The sequence below is a fragment of the Lepidochelys olivacea genome, assembly GCF_965140295.1.
Source record: "Lepidochelys olivacea isolate rLepOli2 genome assembly, chromosome: 10".
Classification (NCBI taxonomy): Eukaryota; Metazoa; Chordata; order Testudines; family Cheloniidae; genus Lepidochelys; species Lepidochelys olivacea.
In genome coordinates this window covers 46,724,833-46,742,291 of record NC_140420.1, presented here as the reverse complement: position 1 = coordinate 46,742,291, position 17,459 = coordinate 46,724,833, and the positions used below count along the sequence as shown (strand labels likewise).

Below are 17,459 nucleotides of genomic sequence, written 5' to 3'. Positions count from 1 at the left end.
ATAAACCCATGTTGATTTGCATTAATTACATCACCCTCCTTTAGCTCACCATTAATCGACCCTACCGCATCATTATCTTGCCCAGGATCAGCATCAGGTTGATAGGCCAACAGTTACCTGGGTCATCCTGTTTACCCTTTTAAAACCCTGGCACATCATCAGCTTTCTTCCAGGACACCATCTTGTGCTTTACCTGTCAGGGCATTGATCCATAGACATTCAAGATCGTTTTTTTTTCAAGTTATCACTGACTTGGAAACGGTGATGCCACTTTTGACACAGAGTGCCACTCCCCCTCCCCTTTTGTCCACTTGATCCTTCATAAATAGGTTATAAGCATTGATTTGACCATTCCAATTGTGCGAATCATCCTGCCAGGTTTCAGCAATACCAACTCGATTGAATTTATGCTCATAAATGAGCAATTCCAATTTCTCTTGTTTGTTACCCAGGCTCCTGGCATTGGCATACACACAATTCAAGAATTTCTTCTCTTTGTGTCCTTTGGTTCCTTAATTATGTTCTCAACATCTTGATTTTGTGCTGAGTGCCCATTTCTTCCCTCTTTTATCCTCCCCTTTTGCTATTAGTTTAATCCACACCTGACTACTCTAGATAGCCTGCCTCTTAGGAGATTGGTCCCGCTTCTACTGAGGTGGAGGCCATCCAACCTATACAGCCTCCTTCCCCTAGAAAGTGGGTCAATTCCCACACACCCGAAGTCCTTCACCCTGCACCACTCACCCGGCCAGCGATTCACTTCCAGAATCTTCAGACACAGCAACCGTGGCATGATACTCCCCATCCGCCCCAGAACCTCAACAGCAGGGAGACATAAATATAAGGAGAAAGACCGTGGCTTCCTCACCCCCTTTGAGGGCACACTCCAGCCCTTCCACTTCATCCCCAATGGCAATCCGGACCCCATCTTCTGCACACTGTCACTCCAAGGTAAAACTGTAGCAGCGCCCTCAGCAGCAGGAGAAAGAATTACTTCCCCACCGCACAGACGGTGGGGCAGTCGGTCGATATCATTGACAGGACAGCACACGAAGTCACTGCTGAAGTTAAGTGTGACTAGAGGAGTGGCCGTCTAACACTTTCACTGTAAATACTCCTCAGGCAGTATTTTTGAACACCTCTGATGCCTCCATGGCTATGAAATTCAGCAGAGGGATAGCCCTGGGGTCAGGGAGGTGCCATTTGCTGAGCCCACCTAAATCCAAACAGATTGGACTGAGTTACCAGCTGCTGAAAATAACCATTTCTCATCTGCACTGTGCCCACTGTAACTTGGACTTGGCTTGCGGCCAAAACCCCTGGACGCTATAACCCCGCACACATACGCACACCTGTGCACACACACGGTCACTGAGCTGCACAGAGCACCTCCGGAGCTCTTCATAACCCTTATAATTGAGCAAAGTCTTCATAGGCCACTGAGCAGTTACCAAGCTGGGAAGAGAGTCCAGGAGTCTAATACAGCAGCCCACTCTCTGCGGCTTAACCACCCTGTGTCTCAGACAGCAAATCTAAGGGCGGGGCTATGTTGCAGGTAAAAGAGGGCTACTTGTGCAGATGTAACCCAGTCAATGTGTTGTGCACCTCCCCTGAAGCGGCTGATCCACAGAGGATAACAGTCTACTCCTGCGTCCAGCTACTGGAGTCCGTGCTGTATCTCCAGTGGTAAGAAGTCTATGCTGAAGGTCCAGAAGGACCAGCCTTACTGATGGGAGCAGGAATTACAGCTGCAACAGAAACTGATTTGGTTTTGGGGGGGATTTTTTTTTTAAACTAGGAAATTACTCACAAAATCTGTTATTTAAATTGCAAAGCCAAGCATTCGCAGTTAGGAAATGCCAGAATGTAGGTTGCCCATTGAACTTTAATTCAAAAGCCTTGCTTGCATGCATTATGACACCCTGTAATTACATGATCACAGACTATTCTTTGCAGAGGCCCCCTGCCTCATTCACTACGCAGGCTGGAGCTGCTGTGGGGATGAATCAGGGCTGTGTCGTGAAGGAGGCTGTGTCCTGTAGGACCCCTGCCACATCTGTTGCAGAAGTTGCAAGGCATGTAGTGAACCAAGTGCGGGATTGAAGAAGAGAAAGGATGGCCTCATGGCTGTGGCAGATGAATGCTAATGAGAACTGGACCACATCCCTGCCTCTGCCACAGAGCTCCTGTGCGATGCTGGGCAAGTCACTTGCACCAAACTTTTCACAGGTGATCACTAGTTGTGTGCAGGTGTGGCAGAAGGTCCCTAAAAGTGGAGGGGGCACTGGCATCCAAACTGTGGCCCTGGCCCCCACATTGCCCCTTCCCCTGAGGTCCCGTGCTTACACTGCCCTGAGGCCCTGCCCACGTGCTGCCCCTTTTCCCTAAGCCCCTACCCTAGCATCACCCCTTCTCCCGGGGCCCTGCGCCCATGCCACCTCTTCCCCTCAAGACCCCGCTCCCCGCTCATTCCTCTCTGTCCCCTCCCCAGCATCGCTCACTCTTATGGCCAGTAAAAGTGTGTGGGGACCATGACCCCCTGGTTCCCACTGTTTTAGCACCCCTGGTTGTGTGCGCCTCATTTATGGGCATCCAGCTCAAGACACCTGGGAGGTCTGCAGGAACAAGCACAGAGCTTGGAGTCAGGAGGCCCCAAGTTCGAATCCTACCTCTCACTGGCCTGTTCTGTGGCCTCATGCACTCGACTCTGCCTATCTATCCGCACCCCCTCTCTCAAATGAAGATGGCCCTTCCTCACCTGCCTCTGGGGATGCGAGGGTTAATTAGTCTCTGCCTATATAGGGCGTGGAACTGCTCACTGCTCTGACACCAGGCCCTCAATGCCACCCATTGGGTACTCAGTCACTGAGGGTCCCAAATTTAGTGAAAACGTGCATCTGAATCTCCCTCTGCCAGTGTCCCATCTGGAGGAATCCAAACCCACCCCCCCTTTGTGTGCGCGTGCACGCACCCACACACGCGCACACGGGTGTTGAGAAGTTACATCCACTAACACCTGAGCTCCTCCGATCCTTCACAGATGAGCAGCAACCCAGAGAAGCCCAGGAGACAATGGATGACAATCCCCCATTCTATGCAGGGTTCACAGGGGGTGCAGTACACAAAGCAGGGGTCTTATGTCACATGTCAAGGATCCAAAGAAATCCTGAGCTGCAGCCCCATTCCTTGAGAGCCGCCCATCCTGTGTGCTGGATGAGGTAGGGGTCCCACCAGTTACAGACCATATCACAACTCTGACACACAAGGGGGTCAAAGGAAGGTTGCCTGGATAACTGCAAAACTGGCATTTTCCCTAGGGCTTTGTGCCTGGCAGGGCGTTCTTTCCTGCATGCGGCACTGCTGGCGTGTAAGACATCATGCAGACACGAAGAACTGGAGCGGAGCTGTCACTCCACTGACCAGCCGCGCAGGATGGCAGAGGTCCAGATAGCTCAGCTCCCAAGTGGCCACCGCACTCGACTACCTCCTGTTATTGGTACATGGTGGCATGAGGCTCAGCTCCTGTTGGTGCTGGGATGCTGTCTTGGCCCAAGAAGCTCCCATGATTTGGAGTACGCTGAGGAGGCTCTGTGGGAGTTCACAAAAGCCCCAGCCCTTCCCCAACACAACACATGGTTAGAACAGTCCCATGCTCCTCTTTGAGCCCAGCCCTGCCACTATTCAGGGAGCGTGTCCAGAGCTGGCCCGGCCACGGAGCTCCTGGGCTAAGGGACAGGGCTGGCCCCAGGACGGCACGGCTGCAGGCAGAGCTAAGACAGTCATTGAGCGGCAGGGACATGGGAGCTGCTCAAAGCTGCACAAGGGCAACATGATGCCCTCACACCCAATCCGGCTCCCAGCCAAGCAGGGAGAACACCGGGTTCTGGGCGGCGCGCAGGATTTGCCCCTCCCTGATGTAGACAGGACCAAGAAGGTGACGACCGCTCTCCACAGAACCCCTTGGGTCTCAGGATTGTTTACTGGCACGTTTATTGGGATTAAGGCCGAGGGTGCGCTTAAAGCACACTGGCTTTTCCAGGACAGCCCCATGTGCAGACAAGCCCGCAGGGTACCACAGGACAAGTAGCTGGGCTCCTATGTCATTCAGGCACTTTCTAAACAACACACACAGTCTATGTTATGGTGTATAAACGTGCGTGTGCTCAGCTCCGTTAGCACAACGGGCAGCCTCGTCTTGCTGGGGTACTTTATGATCACCGTGTGCAAGAACAAACCAAACCAGATGGAGAGAGACGAGACTGAACATTAAATGTGTATCTCACACACACACATGCACCCTGACACAAATGCACAGGCTCACACTACCACACACACACACTGGGCCGGTGCACATGACAACGCAGACATCCCGTCACCCTAACACACACAAGCAGGCTGGTTTGTGCATGTGACGGGCACTATTTTCATCAATACCTGGGAATTGAACTAGGAACCTCCAGAGCTGCTACAGCTTGAGCTGGAGAACTGGTCTCCTGAGCTGGGGCTTTAATAACTCACATCCTGTGTGGATCGGCACAGAGCAAGATATGGACCATGCGTTCACCAGGCGGTTACAGGCACAATCCAACCCAAACACACCGGTACATGTATACTGTAGCACCCTAATGTGCGTGTGCACACACACACACACACTACATTCAACACACACCAGGGTTGTGCACATACCCCGACATACAAACTTATGCAAACGCTCAAATAAAAGAATCTCATTAATTGTGAACAAGTGGTCTGTGTGAAAGTCTGGCCTGCAGAGGGGATACGGAGCAGTGGGCTGAAGAGCGCCAGCGTGCAGTGGCTGCAGATCATGCAGGGGTGCACGGGACTGCAGCTGTCTTGAGTAGGGGCCTTTGTGTCCTAGCGGCAGAGGTCAGAGGTAAGGTTGCTTGTAGAATCTGAACTACAAATGTTCTAACTGCCGGCTCTCTGAGGAATTATTGATACCTCCAAAAGTCCGTGCCAGTTCCCTGATAGACAGTCACCCACCTGGCGCCCAGTCCAGGCAGCCCCGGATACAGTCACGCTTCGCATGGAAAGCAGGATTTTGTTTTAAGGACACTGGCCAGCAGGGTGGGCAGTCAGATTTGTAATGTCAGGGGATCAGCACACAGCACTAACCACCAAGCAACTCCCACAGCTTTATATCCCTGGGGAACGGGCAAGAGTGCCCTCGGCTCTTCAGAACTGTCTCCGACACTTCCTTTTTGGGGCTGACATTTGTCACTGTCAGCCTTAGCCCAAAGGGGAACCACGGGGGCAAGTCGGAAGAGAAGCCGCTGAGCTTTTCAGAGCTGGGGAAACGTAAGCCCAAGCTGCTGTCTGCTCCAAAGGCCATGTCTCTAGCAGTGGTCCCCCTGGAGCAGTTAGTGTTCCTGCGTGTGCTATGCGATCACATAGTGAACACACGCTTAGGGCAGGGGAGCCATAGGAACTGCAGCTTTTCACTTTTGGGGGCAGGTAAAGCTCAGCTGTGAAGGAGGCCAGAGGCCAGCTGTCATAAATTTACAGCTAAGGGTAGCATAAAATCCCTCCTTTACCTGTAAAGGGTTAATCAGTTCCATTAACCTAGTTGGCACCTGACCAGAAGGACCAATGGGGAAAGAAGATACTTTGAAATGGGGGGGGTGTTGTTTGGGCGTTTGTTGTTCTCTCCGGAGACAAAGAGAGAGACCAAGCAAGTAATCAAGCTCCTACTGAATGATACATCTAAAATTACAGAAATAGTAAGTAATAGCAAGGAAATGCATTACAGTATCTTTTGTTTTAGCTTGTGAATTTTCCCTATGCTTAGAGGAAGGTTTATTCCTGTTTTTTTGTAACTTTAAAGTTTTGCCAAGAGGGGAATCCTCTGTGTTTTAAATCTTATTACCCTGTAAAATTATCTTCCATCCTGATTTTACAGAGGTGTTTCTTTTACTTTTTTTTTCTTTATAATAAAAGCTCTGTTTTTAAGAATCTGACCGGGGTTTTTAGTGTCCTAAAACCCCAAAGTTCTGGTCTGTGCTCACCTTGTTTACTCTCAAGCCTCCCCAGGAAAGTGGGTGAAGGGACTTGGGGGGATATTTTTGGGAACAGGAACTCCAAGTGGTCCTTTTCCTAAATCTTTGTCTAATTCACTTGGTGGTAGCAGCGATACCATTCCAAAGACAAGGAAGAATTTGTGCCTTTGGGAAGTTTTTAACCTAAGCTGGTAGAAATAAGCTTAGGGGGTCTTTCATGCAGGTCCCCACATCTGTACCCTAGAGTTCAGAGTGGGGAGGTAACCCTGACACCGGCTTTTCCACACAACACGGCTTCTAGAGCGGAAGGGTGCAGAGGAGCATTGGCCTGGTACCATTACCACAAGTCACAGGTGGGGCTCAGCTATCAGCCGATGAAGTCACATGAGCCTATCGGTTAAAATGAAGCCGCCACAGAAGTGGGTACGGGTGGAATGGAGTGATGACCTGGCAGGTCCCTATGACTGGGCCTGGGTCTTCCCCAAGCAGGTCCTTCACAGCACACTGTTGTCATCCCTGCATACCCAGTCACAAGGATCCCTGCACAGCTGGGCCTCACTCCAGCTGTTCACCTGTGGCACCCATGGGCCCCGGGGCAACACAAGAGAGACTGGCCGGACAGCCAGAGGCCCTTATCCCCCTCCCTCTCTGCATGGCTCCAGGACCAGTCCTGGCCCCTCTGCTAGGGGCTGAGCTCAGTGAGGTGACCAGGGCAAATCCAGCCAGCCAAGTTCCCCAGCAGGGGCAGAAAGGGAGCAGCACTGTAGTGAGCTCTGCTCCAAGCCAAGAACAGAGGGGAATGTGTGCTCATCCCCCCAGCACCAGAGTCCTAATGCAGACAGGGCTCTAGCAGCCGCCAGAGCACTCTCTAAGCTTGCTCAGCACCGGTCTGCACAACGCAGTGTGAGAGATGCCAGCCCCTTGTCTACAAGAGCGTTCCCACCCTTGCTACCTCCAGGGAGCTGCCCTCAGGGAAGACCTCACAGAAATAGGTCTAGTGGAGACAAGCCTGGGAGGGCCCCGCTCCCCAAGGGCAGGCATCCCCAGTGCTCAGCGGGGTATCGAGACTTAGCTTCTCCAACAGAGCCACCAGACCACAAGCCATCAAGGGAAACAGAATAGACCAATGCTAGGAGAAGGAGTCAGGACTCCTGGGTGCTATCCCCACTTGTTCCAGTGACTCACTGTGTAACCCTGGGTGCAGCACTTCACTCCTTTGTGCCTCAGTTTCCTCATCTGTACAAAGGGGCCCATGACGTTGGCCCCATAGCACGATGAGATTGCAGGAACGCTTGCAATGCACTTTGAGATCCTCAGTGGGGCGGGGCTAGAGACAAGCAGAATAAACCTGTCCCTGCAGACAGGCAGAGTCGTCCCCTGTGGGCAGCACCAAGAAGCCAAGCTGCTATTCACAGCCTACCAGGGCAGCTGCTGTCAGCAGCCCAGCAAGCACCCAAGGAAGCCAGCATCTCAAAGGCCTCATGTGTTTCTGAGAAAAATTTCCCCCTCTGTTACTGGAGCTGGGCCGAGCCAGGCCCCCTGCTCCCCCTCCCCATTGCATGGAAGGTGTCTCTGGCAGACCATGCAGAGCTGAGGGAGGGTGAGGGCCTGCTCCGAGCTGCAGAGCAGGAAGCAGCCTGCAAAGCCCGCCCTGCAGCTCAGAGGACAGGCTGCATCCCACACAAGCACAGAGTCCTACCGGTAATTCTGCATTATGCAGGGAGGCGAGGCGGCTCGCCTGGGGACAGGAAACTGCACCCTGCTCCCAGCTCACCAGGCAGAGTGGGCGAGCTACCGCATTCCCTGGAAAAGCACATGCTGGGCACAGAGAGGCTGCCACGCTGGTGCCCTCTCCCCATCAACCTCCACAGGGAAGCAGATACCTTAAGGCCCAAGAAGCCTCTCTATAACCACTACCAACTACACACCTTCCAGCCAAATCTCTGCCACCTCCAGCACTGGGGGTGCCAGCCCTGCCCTGCAGACACAACCCCCTGGCCCCACGCACATCCCGAACAGTAACTTTTCCAGTTCCCTCTCTTCCCTTCGCCCTGTGGCTCCTGGGAAGCCCCTAACCCGAGTGCTTAATTTGTGCCAGCACTGAGCCTCAGCACCTCTGGGCTTGCTGCATATTATCCATGTAAAAAAACTGCTTGAGCCCCGGCACCTCTTCCATTACAAATTAAGCACTGCCTGACCCCAAGGGCTGATGGGCATAGCTGTTGCTGATGCACACACACGCCATCACTAGTGACCCACAGAGTGACTCACTAGCTAGCGACACACGGCGCTCCTGAGCTGTTCTGTCCCTCCCCACCAGCACTTCCTGCTCATGGCCCCTAGGGTGGCACAGTGCGCCCTATGCAATCACAGCCGAGCCAGTGCTGCCAAAGTGCTCTCACCAACCTGCCCAAGGCACAGCTCCCAGACCACGTAGGCCTCTTCCTGCAGCCCCAGCACTGCAAGCGGCTGCACTGGCCATGCTTAGCCAGGCCTCTCAGCCCCGCTCCCACCTGTGCTTGTGATTATCACTCCCTACACGCAGCCCAGCTTCCTCCTCAGGTCCCTTCCCGTCCTCCCTGCTCAGCAGACCTGTGAATTTCATTACCGAGCAGCTCGCGCTGTCGAATCCTTAACAAACACGCCCCAAGCGAGCTCCATGCGACCTCTGCAGCAGCTCGCCCCAAGTGAATGCCAAGCATTGCCTTTAGCACCGTGCTGGCTTCATCCCACCTCTAAGCTTGCAGGCCAGCTGATTGGACTCCATCTGCCAGAGCAGCTCTTCTCAGCCTGTTCCTGCTCCCTCGCCTCTGAGCCAAAGTCCTGGAGCCAGACACAGCACTGACCGTTCAGGACACCAAGGAACACTTCCATTGGCAGACAAGGAGGATGGACCAGTGCACTGCCCTGGGACACAGGAGCCCTGGGTTCAGTTCACAGCTCTGCCACAGACATCATGCATGACCTGGGGCAAGTCACTTAGTCTCTCTGGGGCTCAGTTCCCATCTGTGAAATGGGAACTCCAGCCTTGGGAGGAAGGGCAGCGTTATACAATGGTAAATGCATAAAGACTGTGCACAGCTCAGACACTTTGAGAATGAGGGCAGATAAATACCTTCCAGAAACAGAAAGCCCAGAGCCTTCACTACATCAATTCCAAGACAGATCCTGCCACTGCCTCCACCCCCACCCAGGATTACAGTCACACTGATCTGAGCCTGCCTGCTGACCAGAGGGCAAAGCCCTATCAGTCCAGGGAGAAGCTGAGAGGAGGAACGTGGTCCCAGGATCCATGCCAAGGCCCCATCCCCTGCTGGCTTCCCATTTCCCTTATTCCTGCTGGTCTGCCTGGTGTCTCACATGGCTTTACAGCGTCTTCTCCCTGTAGAGGAGAGAGCTGGGGTCAGAGCCCTGGGCAGTGGGCTCAGCTGTGCAGGGGATCGACCCACACCAAAGCATATTCCGTGGTCTTGCCTTGGTGAGAAGCTGCTGTGCTGGACAGGTACCCAAGTGACCAAGTCTAGTGAGAGGATCTGGAGTGACCCTCCAGGGATTCCTGTCTGGTCTTGCTGGCACTCACAGAGCTCTGTGTGGCTACAAACCCAGCTGGCCCTGCAGAGTCAACAGCTTTTCACTGTAAAGGTCTTGGAGCTGGTTCTTGGTGTCTGGCACTGGATCTCAGCAAAGGCAGCGCCTTCCGTGGGCACTGCCTTCTGCTGCCCTACGTGTCCCCAAGAAAGCCGCACAGGCAGCTGTAACTTAGAAAACAAATCGGGGAGGAGGGAAGGGGGCTATGTTGCATTTCAGGACCCCCTTGACCAAACAACCCCAATTCACATGGCTCCCTGTCCCAGCCCTCGGGCTCCCACACCAACTTGCTAACTGAAGCTGACATGCAACATCAGATTGGAAGTGGGGAGAAAATTGGGCTTTCAGCGGAAACGTTGCTGCCTCCTTTCCTGCCATGTCGCCACTGCTCCTCCTTAATAAACGAACCAGCCTGGGAAGGATGGGATTTCATTTTCATTAATGCATGGAGGAGACTTTTCCACTCCAATCTTCCAGCTGGTTTCTGGGTTTATCTACCCAGGAAACGTAGACAAATGGACCTCGTCCTAGCCTATCATCAGGGACTCCCCTCTCATCCCCACAAGCAGAGGAGCCCTACATGTTGCAGCAAGACTCTGCAGCGCTCTGGGGTACCAGGCCAGGGAGCCTGTGGCAGGTTCATTTAAATCAAAGTGCCAGGTTTTAATTAAATAGGAGGGTGAATAATGCAATCAGCAGAGCACTCTCTCATGTTATTTGGATATTAAATTGAATGCTTCTTACCCTGTGTCTCCCCATCCTCCAAACACACACACACATTCATACTGCACAGCCTAACTACTCCGCAGCAATTGTCATGGGGTAACCAGGGAGGAAATTTAGCTGAATGTTTCTGCTACAATGACCAGCACTAAAATAGTTAATGTTGACAATTAATTTGTCATCTTTAGGATAGAGACTTAAACTATCTAGAGACATGAAGCAGCTCCCCCGTCTCAGAGCGATTGTGTCAGGCTCTCTACAAAGTCAGGCAGATGTTACTGAACACGTAGCACTCAGGGTACCTTGTCAAGGTTCTCTTCACAACCAGGACTAAAAAGGGTTAGTTTATTAAAAAGAAAGCTCAGATTCAGGAGAACAACCTGTGATACCTGCAGTCCGAGCAACACTGCAGCCATGCCGTCATGTGATACACTCCTGCACGCGCTGGCCTCCGGGCAACACTGCAGCCATGCCGTCACGTGATACAGTCCTGCACACGCTGGCCTCCGGGCAATGCTGCAGCCATGCCGTCACGTGATACACTCCTGCACGCGCTGGCCTCCGGGCAACGCTGCAGCCATGCCGTCACGTGATACACTCCTGCACGCGCTGGCCTCCGGGCAACGCTGCAGCCATGCCGTCACATGATACACTCCTGCACGCGCTGGCCTCCGGGCAACACTGCAGCCATGCCGTCACGTGATACAGTCCTGCACACGCTGGCCTCCGGGCAATGCTGCAGCCATGCCGTCACGTGATACACTCCTGCACGCGCTGGCCTCCGGGCAACGCTGCAGCCATGCCGTCACGTGATACAGTCCTGCACGCGCTGGCCTCCGGGCAACGCTGCAGCCATGCCGTCACGTGATACAGTCCTGCACGCGCTGGCCTCCGGGCAACGCTGCAGCCATGCCGTCACATGATACACTCCTGCACGCGCTGGCCTCCGGGCAACGCTGCAGCCATGCCGTCACATGATACACTCCTGCACGCGCTGGCCTCCGGGCAACGCTGCAGCCATGCCGTCACATGATACACTCCTGCACGCGCTGGCCTCCGGGCAACGCTGCAGCCATGCCGTCACGTGATACACTCCTGCACGCGCTGGCCTCCGGGGAACACTGCAGCCATGCCGTCACGTGATACACTCCTGCACGCGCTGGCCTCCGGGCAACACTGCAGCCATGCCGTCATGTGATACAGTCCTGCGTGCGCTGGCCTCCGGGCAACACTGCAGCCATGCCGTCACGTGATACAGTCCTGCACACGCTGGCCTCCGGGCAATGCTGCAGCCATGCCGTCACGTGATACACTCCTGCACGCGCTGGCCTCCGGGCAATGCTGCAGCCATGCCGTCACGTGATACACTCCTGCACGCGCTGGCCTCCGGGCAACGCTGCAGCCATGCCGTCACATGATACACTCCTGCACGCGCTGGCCTCCGGGCAACGCTGCAGCCATGCCGTCACATGATACACTCCTGCACGCGCTGGCCTCCGGGCAACGCTGCAGCCATGCCGTCACATGATACACTCCTGCACGCGCTGGCCTCCGGGCAACGCTGCAGCCATGCCGTCACGTGATACACTCCTGCACGCGCTGGCCTCCGGGGAACACTGCAGCCATGCCGTCACGTGATACACTCCTGCACGCGCTGGCCTCCGGGCAACACTGCAGCCATGCCGTCACGTGATACAGTCCTGCACGCGCTGGCCTCCGGGCAATGCTGCAGCCATGCCGTCACGTGATACACTCCTGCACGCGCTGGCCTCCGGGCAACGCTGCAGCCATGCCGTCACATGATACACTCCTGCACGCGCTGGCCTCCGGGCAACGCTGCAGCCATGCCGTCACGTGATACAGTCCTGCACGCGCTGGCCTCCGGGCAACGCTGCAGCCATGCCGTCACGTGATACACTCCTGCACGCGCTGGCCTCCGGGCAACGCTGCAGCCATGCCGTCACGTGATACACTCCTGCACGCGCTGGCCTCCGGGGAACGCTGCAGCCATGCCGTCATGTGATACACTCCTGCACGCGCTGGCCTCCGGGCAACGCTGCAGCCATGCCGTCACGTGATACACTCCTGCACGCGCTGGCCTCCGGGCAACGCTGCAGCCATGCCGTCACGTGATACACTCCTGCACGCGCTGGCCTCCGGGCAACACTGCAGCCATGCCGTCACGTGATACAGTCCTACATGCGCTGGCCTCTGGGCAACGCTGCAGCCATGCCGTCACGTGATACACTCCTGCACGCGCTGGCCTCCGGGGAACACTGCAGCCATGCCGTCACGTGATACAGTCCTACATGCGCTGGCCTCCGGGCAACGCTGCAGCCATGCCGTCACGTGATACAGTCCTGCACGCGCTGGCCTTCGAGCACAGCCACAGCGGCAGTCTGAAACATCTCTGATCATTCACTCTGACTTCCTGCATCGAGAGGCCAGACAACCTCACCCAGTGAACCCTGTATCAAGCTCAACAGCTGGTGGGTGAGTGACAGTAGATCTTTTAGCAAGAGACACCCAAACCTGCTGTAAAGACTCCAAGTGATCGAGAATCCACCACAACCCTGCTCCCATGGTTAATTATACTCACCACTAAAAATATGCACTGTATTTTCAGTCTGACATTGTCCAGCTTCAACTCCCAGCCTTGCTCTGCCTCTGGCTGCTAGATTAAAGAGCCCTTTGCTAGTGAAAGTCTCCTCCTCGCACAGGTGCTTATAGACCATGAGTTAATCATCTCATACCCTTATCTTTGACAAGACAGACTGCGCTTTAGTCTTGCTTTATAAGGCAGATATTCTTTGCTGAACGTTCTCCAATTTTTCAACTTTTCTTTGTGAAGTGTAGCTCCTAGAACCAGAATACAGTAATGGTCTCACTAGTGCCACATACAGAGGCGATCTCTTCTCAGTATTCTGTTAAAAAAATCCACCCCTCTCCCCACAGATTCACATGGCGAGCTCATGTTCAGTTGTTTATCTACAATGACCCCTAAGTCCTTTCCAGAGTCCCTGCTTTCCAGGATACAGTCCCCATCCTGTTGGTATATGGCCTGCACCCCTTTGTCCTAGAAGCCCGATCTTGCATTAGGCTGGATTATAATGCATGCTGTTTGACTGCACCCTGCTTTACTAAGCAATCCAAATGGTTCTGTCACAGGGACTGGTCCCCTTTGTCATTTACCACCCAACCAAACTTTGTGTGTCTGCAAACTTCCCCAGCAATGATAATTGATAAAGAAATTGAACAGCCCCAGGCCAAGAACACACCCCTGCAGGGACCCACAAGAAACTTCGCACTCATTGCTGATTGTTCGTTAACAACCAATTAGAGAGATCTATCAATTAGCCAGTTTTATTCCATTTAAAATACACCCTCTGGATTTCGTAGAGTGCTTGTTTAATCCAAATGGCATGTGGTGCTAAACCCAAGCATGTTATTACATCCACACAGTTACCTCTATCAACCATACTTGTCATCCTGTCAAAGGGAGATATCAAGTTCATTTGACAAAAGCTATCTCCCGTGAAGCTGTGCTGATTGGCTTTAGTTCCGTTTACTGGGGGAAATCCCGTGTGAGCGGTTCCACTCTGTAGCCCAGGACTGGTGGCAGGCTGGCCCAGCTCCTGTCCCATTTACCCTTCTTAAATACTGGCATGACTGTGGCCAGTCTCAGCAAGTCTCCTCCCGTGCTCTCCCAGGAGTTTGAGGCTCTCTCTTCCCCAGCCTGGGATTATTTCTCCCACACCCAGCCTCTCTGCTCCCTCCCATGTTACCCCAAGAGTTATTCTGTTGCTCCTGCTGTGGCACAAGATGGCTCTGCACTAAGCTCCTGCTGAGCACCATGGTGCAGAGCAGGGTGAAAATGATGGAAGCCTGGGCAGTCCCTGCAAGATCAGAAATAGATGAGGCTGCCCTCTGGGCAGTGGCAACACACTGCTGGGGAGCGTATGTAGAAGGAGGCAGAGTGAAGAGGGTGGGATAGTGGTGACGTCCTGCCTAATTCCAGTCCCTGAGGAACTGGCACAAATGCCATGAAGTACAACACAGGACAATGTAGCGAATGAGGCTGTCCATTGCTTCGCGCCCCTGACACCCTGCCTGGACAGAGCACTAACGCACCCTCCCGGTCAGGATCAAACATGGCCCCACAGCACCGGCAGATGGGGCATGACACAGACAAAACAGGGAAGCTCTTGTGCTACCGAGCAGAGATTAAAGGAAAACCAAAGTGTGACAGGCCACTTGGCTCGCTGCATGGGACAATGCTAACAGAGCGAACCATGCGGCGCTGAGCCTGCTTAGGGTGGAAACCAACACTCAGGCAGGGACAGTGCCTGTCCTTACACTGAGCACACTGCCGGAAACAAACAAGAATACAGTGGGGCTGGTAAAGGGGACCAGCACATGCAAAAATCGAGGCTTCGTCTGCCACCGCACTAAGCAAGGGGGCCACGGGCCCAAGGCACTTGCATTTCATCCAGCACACTTACCCTTCTGGGGAATCTACCCGTTTAAGGCGAGGAGGTGGTGGAGGCTGCCAGAGCCGCTTCTGCCTCACACAGGGAGCTGCTGTTTGACATTTGAGTGGCATGTTCTTGCTGTCAGGACAATGGATGGAAGGCGTGACACTTCCAGCCCTAGCTCACACATAATCTGTGAGCTATTTCGGCACAAGTGCAGCTCTTAATGAGATCTCAAACAATGGGAGGTAGTATCCCTCTGGGGAAAGGCAGCTCTCAGCTTGCCAAAAGGAACCCCACTTGGCCAGGAGAAGGCTCTCTGCCAGGGCAACAGCCCTCAGGTCAGCAGCTGAAAGAGACAAAGCCATGCCCCCTTCCACCACCTCCCTGTACTCCAGGCTGCGCTCAGCAGCACCCAGCAGGCACAGGGGGCTCTGGCAGCTCGAAAAGTTACTTTCACAGAGTGCCCATGAGAAAACAGGGCTGACCTCAAAGAAAATGAAGAGGTGTGACTGGTCAGCAACTATGGAGTTAAGCTGATAAGGAGGGGCTGTTGCAATCCCTTCTCGGACCCACCTCCACGGGCAGACCCGTGCATCACTTCCAACCACCAAGCCCACATGTCATCAAGCAATGACTCACTCTCAGCCCCTATTTGGCAAAGCCCCTCTGTGCAAGATCAGCTGCAGGCTGCGGTATCAAGTAGCCATTAATGGCTTACCCATGTGTGGCACCTATCCCACTCTGCCCCTGCCAGAAGACCTGAGTCCCTGGCGGAGCCTGGCTCCAGGACGGGCACATAGGGGCTGGAACTGGGGGTGCAGCCACACACCCTGGCTTGAAGTGGTTTCCAGCATATACAGGGTTCACAGTTTGGGTCAATGGCTCTCAGCACCCCCACTAGACAAACTGCTCCAGCGCCCTGGGCGGGCACGCTAGGAGCACCTGGCAGGTCGGTGGAGCTCCTAGGTCTTTGCTTCAGAGCGGCTCTGCCTGGCGAGCAAAGGGTTAAGCAATCCTGCCGCTGCTGCAGTCTCTGACGGGACCCCGCCGCCCGGCAGTGCCGGAGCAGGAGCGGAGTAAACAAACGCGCAGAGCAACATGTGGCCTAGCCCGTGCCCCCCGCTCGGCCTCCTTCCCGCAGCTCCCCGCCGGCCGCTCGCTCGGGCCGGATCCCGCTGCAGGGACTCTCCGTCCCTGGGCAGGGCGCCGCGAGGGGCTCACTCCCCCGGCACCGCAGGCTGGCTGCGGGAAGCCACGGGCGCCGCGCCCCCACGAGCCTGGCCCCTGGCCAGGGGCGCCGAGCCAGCGAGCCCCGCTCCCGCACTCAGCGGCGAGCCAGCCGGGGACGGGACGATCCTGGGCAGGGCGCGGGGCTCTCACCTGCTCCGGGGCGGGCTCCTCCGGCGCCTTCTCCGCCGCGTCCACCTTGATGAGCCGGTGCTTGGGCGAGCCGTAGCGGGCGTCGGGCGCGAGGCCCCCCGGGCCAGCCCCCGTGTAGGGGTCCTCGAAGTCCCGGTCCCGCTGCAGCTTGTAGGCGGCCAGGATGTCGGGCTGGGCCGCGGCCGGGCAGAGCGGGGCGGCGGGGGCGCCCCCCGGCGGCGGCGGCGGCGGCTGGGGCAGGCCCGCCCGGTAGTCGGGCTTGGGCGGCGCGGGCGGCGCGGGCTTGGCGCTGCGGAAGCCCAGGTGCTCCCGGAGCCAGCGGGCCATGCTGCCCACGCACTGCGGGGCCCCCCCGGGTCCGGGTCCGTGTCCGGGCCCGGGCCCGGCGCGCTCCGAGCCGGCCGCGGCTCCGCTCAGCAGCATCGGGACGGGCGGACTGAGAGCGCCGAGGCGGTGGCGGCGGAGCCCGGAGCCCGGCGCCGGCCGGGGAGGGGGAAGAGCGGGGGAGGCGGCCAAGGGGAGGCGGCCAGTGCCACCTGCCGGAGCCGTGGCGCCTGCTGCACCGACCTGCGCTGCGCCCTCGTATCCCGCACAGCCCTTCCTGCGTCCCCAGGCTCCTGCGCCCCCCAGTGCCTCCCGCGCGCTCCTCTGCTGCACCCTTAACACCTCCCCTCTCCTGTGCTCCCACACCCCGGTACTTCCCTGCACCTCCGTACTGTACCCCCAGGCTCACCTGTGCCCCACACTGGTCCCTGCATGCCATACACCCCAATGCACTCTCCTGCCCCCTCCCCAAGTTTCTGGGTGTGTCCTATCTATACAACACCCATTTCTCGCACTACCACCTCTGACCTATAACCCTCTCGTCCCCGTGTACCCTGCTGTGCCCCATCCTTGCACCCGCCAACACCCGGCTTCTTGTACCCCCCTACATGCTCTGTACTCAAATACTGCTCTGTGTGCCCCCTGCCTGAATCCAAGTACACTGGGCACCCTGGCGCCCCCTCCACATCTCCCCTCAACCCAAAGCACCCCATCTAAACAATGATTGGTGCAGCCCTGGCACAAGGGTCACTGGCTACCCAGGGCCACACAGGGTCAAGGACAGTGCTAGGGGGTGGGGTGCAATCACTCACAGTGTTAGAAATGCTCCCTCCGCCACAACAGCCCTCCCACTGTGTGCCCCATGCAGGGCAGCTGGCACCGGAGCTGCTATCTAAGGGTCCTGGTTCTGGCTGGGCCACTCCTCTGTCCCCTGCCCCGGAGGTGGTCACTG

At 55.9% G+C, this 17,459-nt stretch overlaps 1 protein-coding gene across 3 annotated transcripts in view; it reads right to left on the bottom strand.

Moving 5' to 3' along the window:
- SHF (Src homology 2 domain containing F) overlaps window positions 1–16,743 on the bottom strand; it is a 74,101-nt gene extending 57,358 nt beyond the window's left edge. Inside the window, exon 1 of one of the 3 annotated variants that reach the window (XM_084641456.1) lies at window positions 16,184–16,743. In XM_084641456.1, the coding sequence (XP_084497582.1) occupies window positions 16,184–16,606 (423 nt within the window). In that variant the 5' untranslated portion in view covers window positions 16,607–16,743. The remainder of the gene's footprint in view (window positions 1–16,183) is intronic. The other 2 variants (XM_084641455.1, XM_084641454.1) reach the window with 2 other exon arrangements.
- Between the last annotated feature and the right edge of the window lie 716 nt (window positions 16,744–17,459).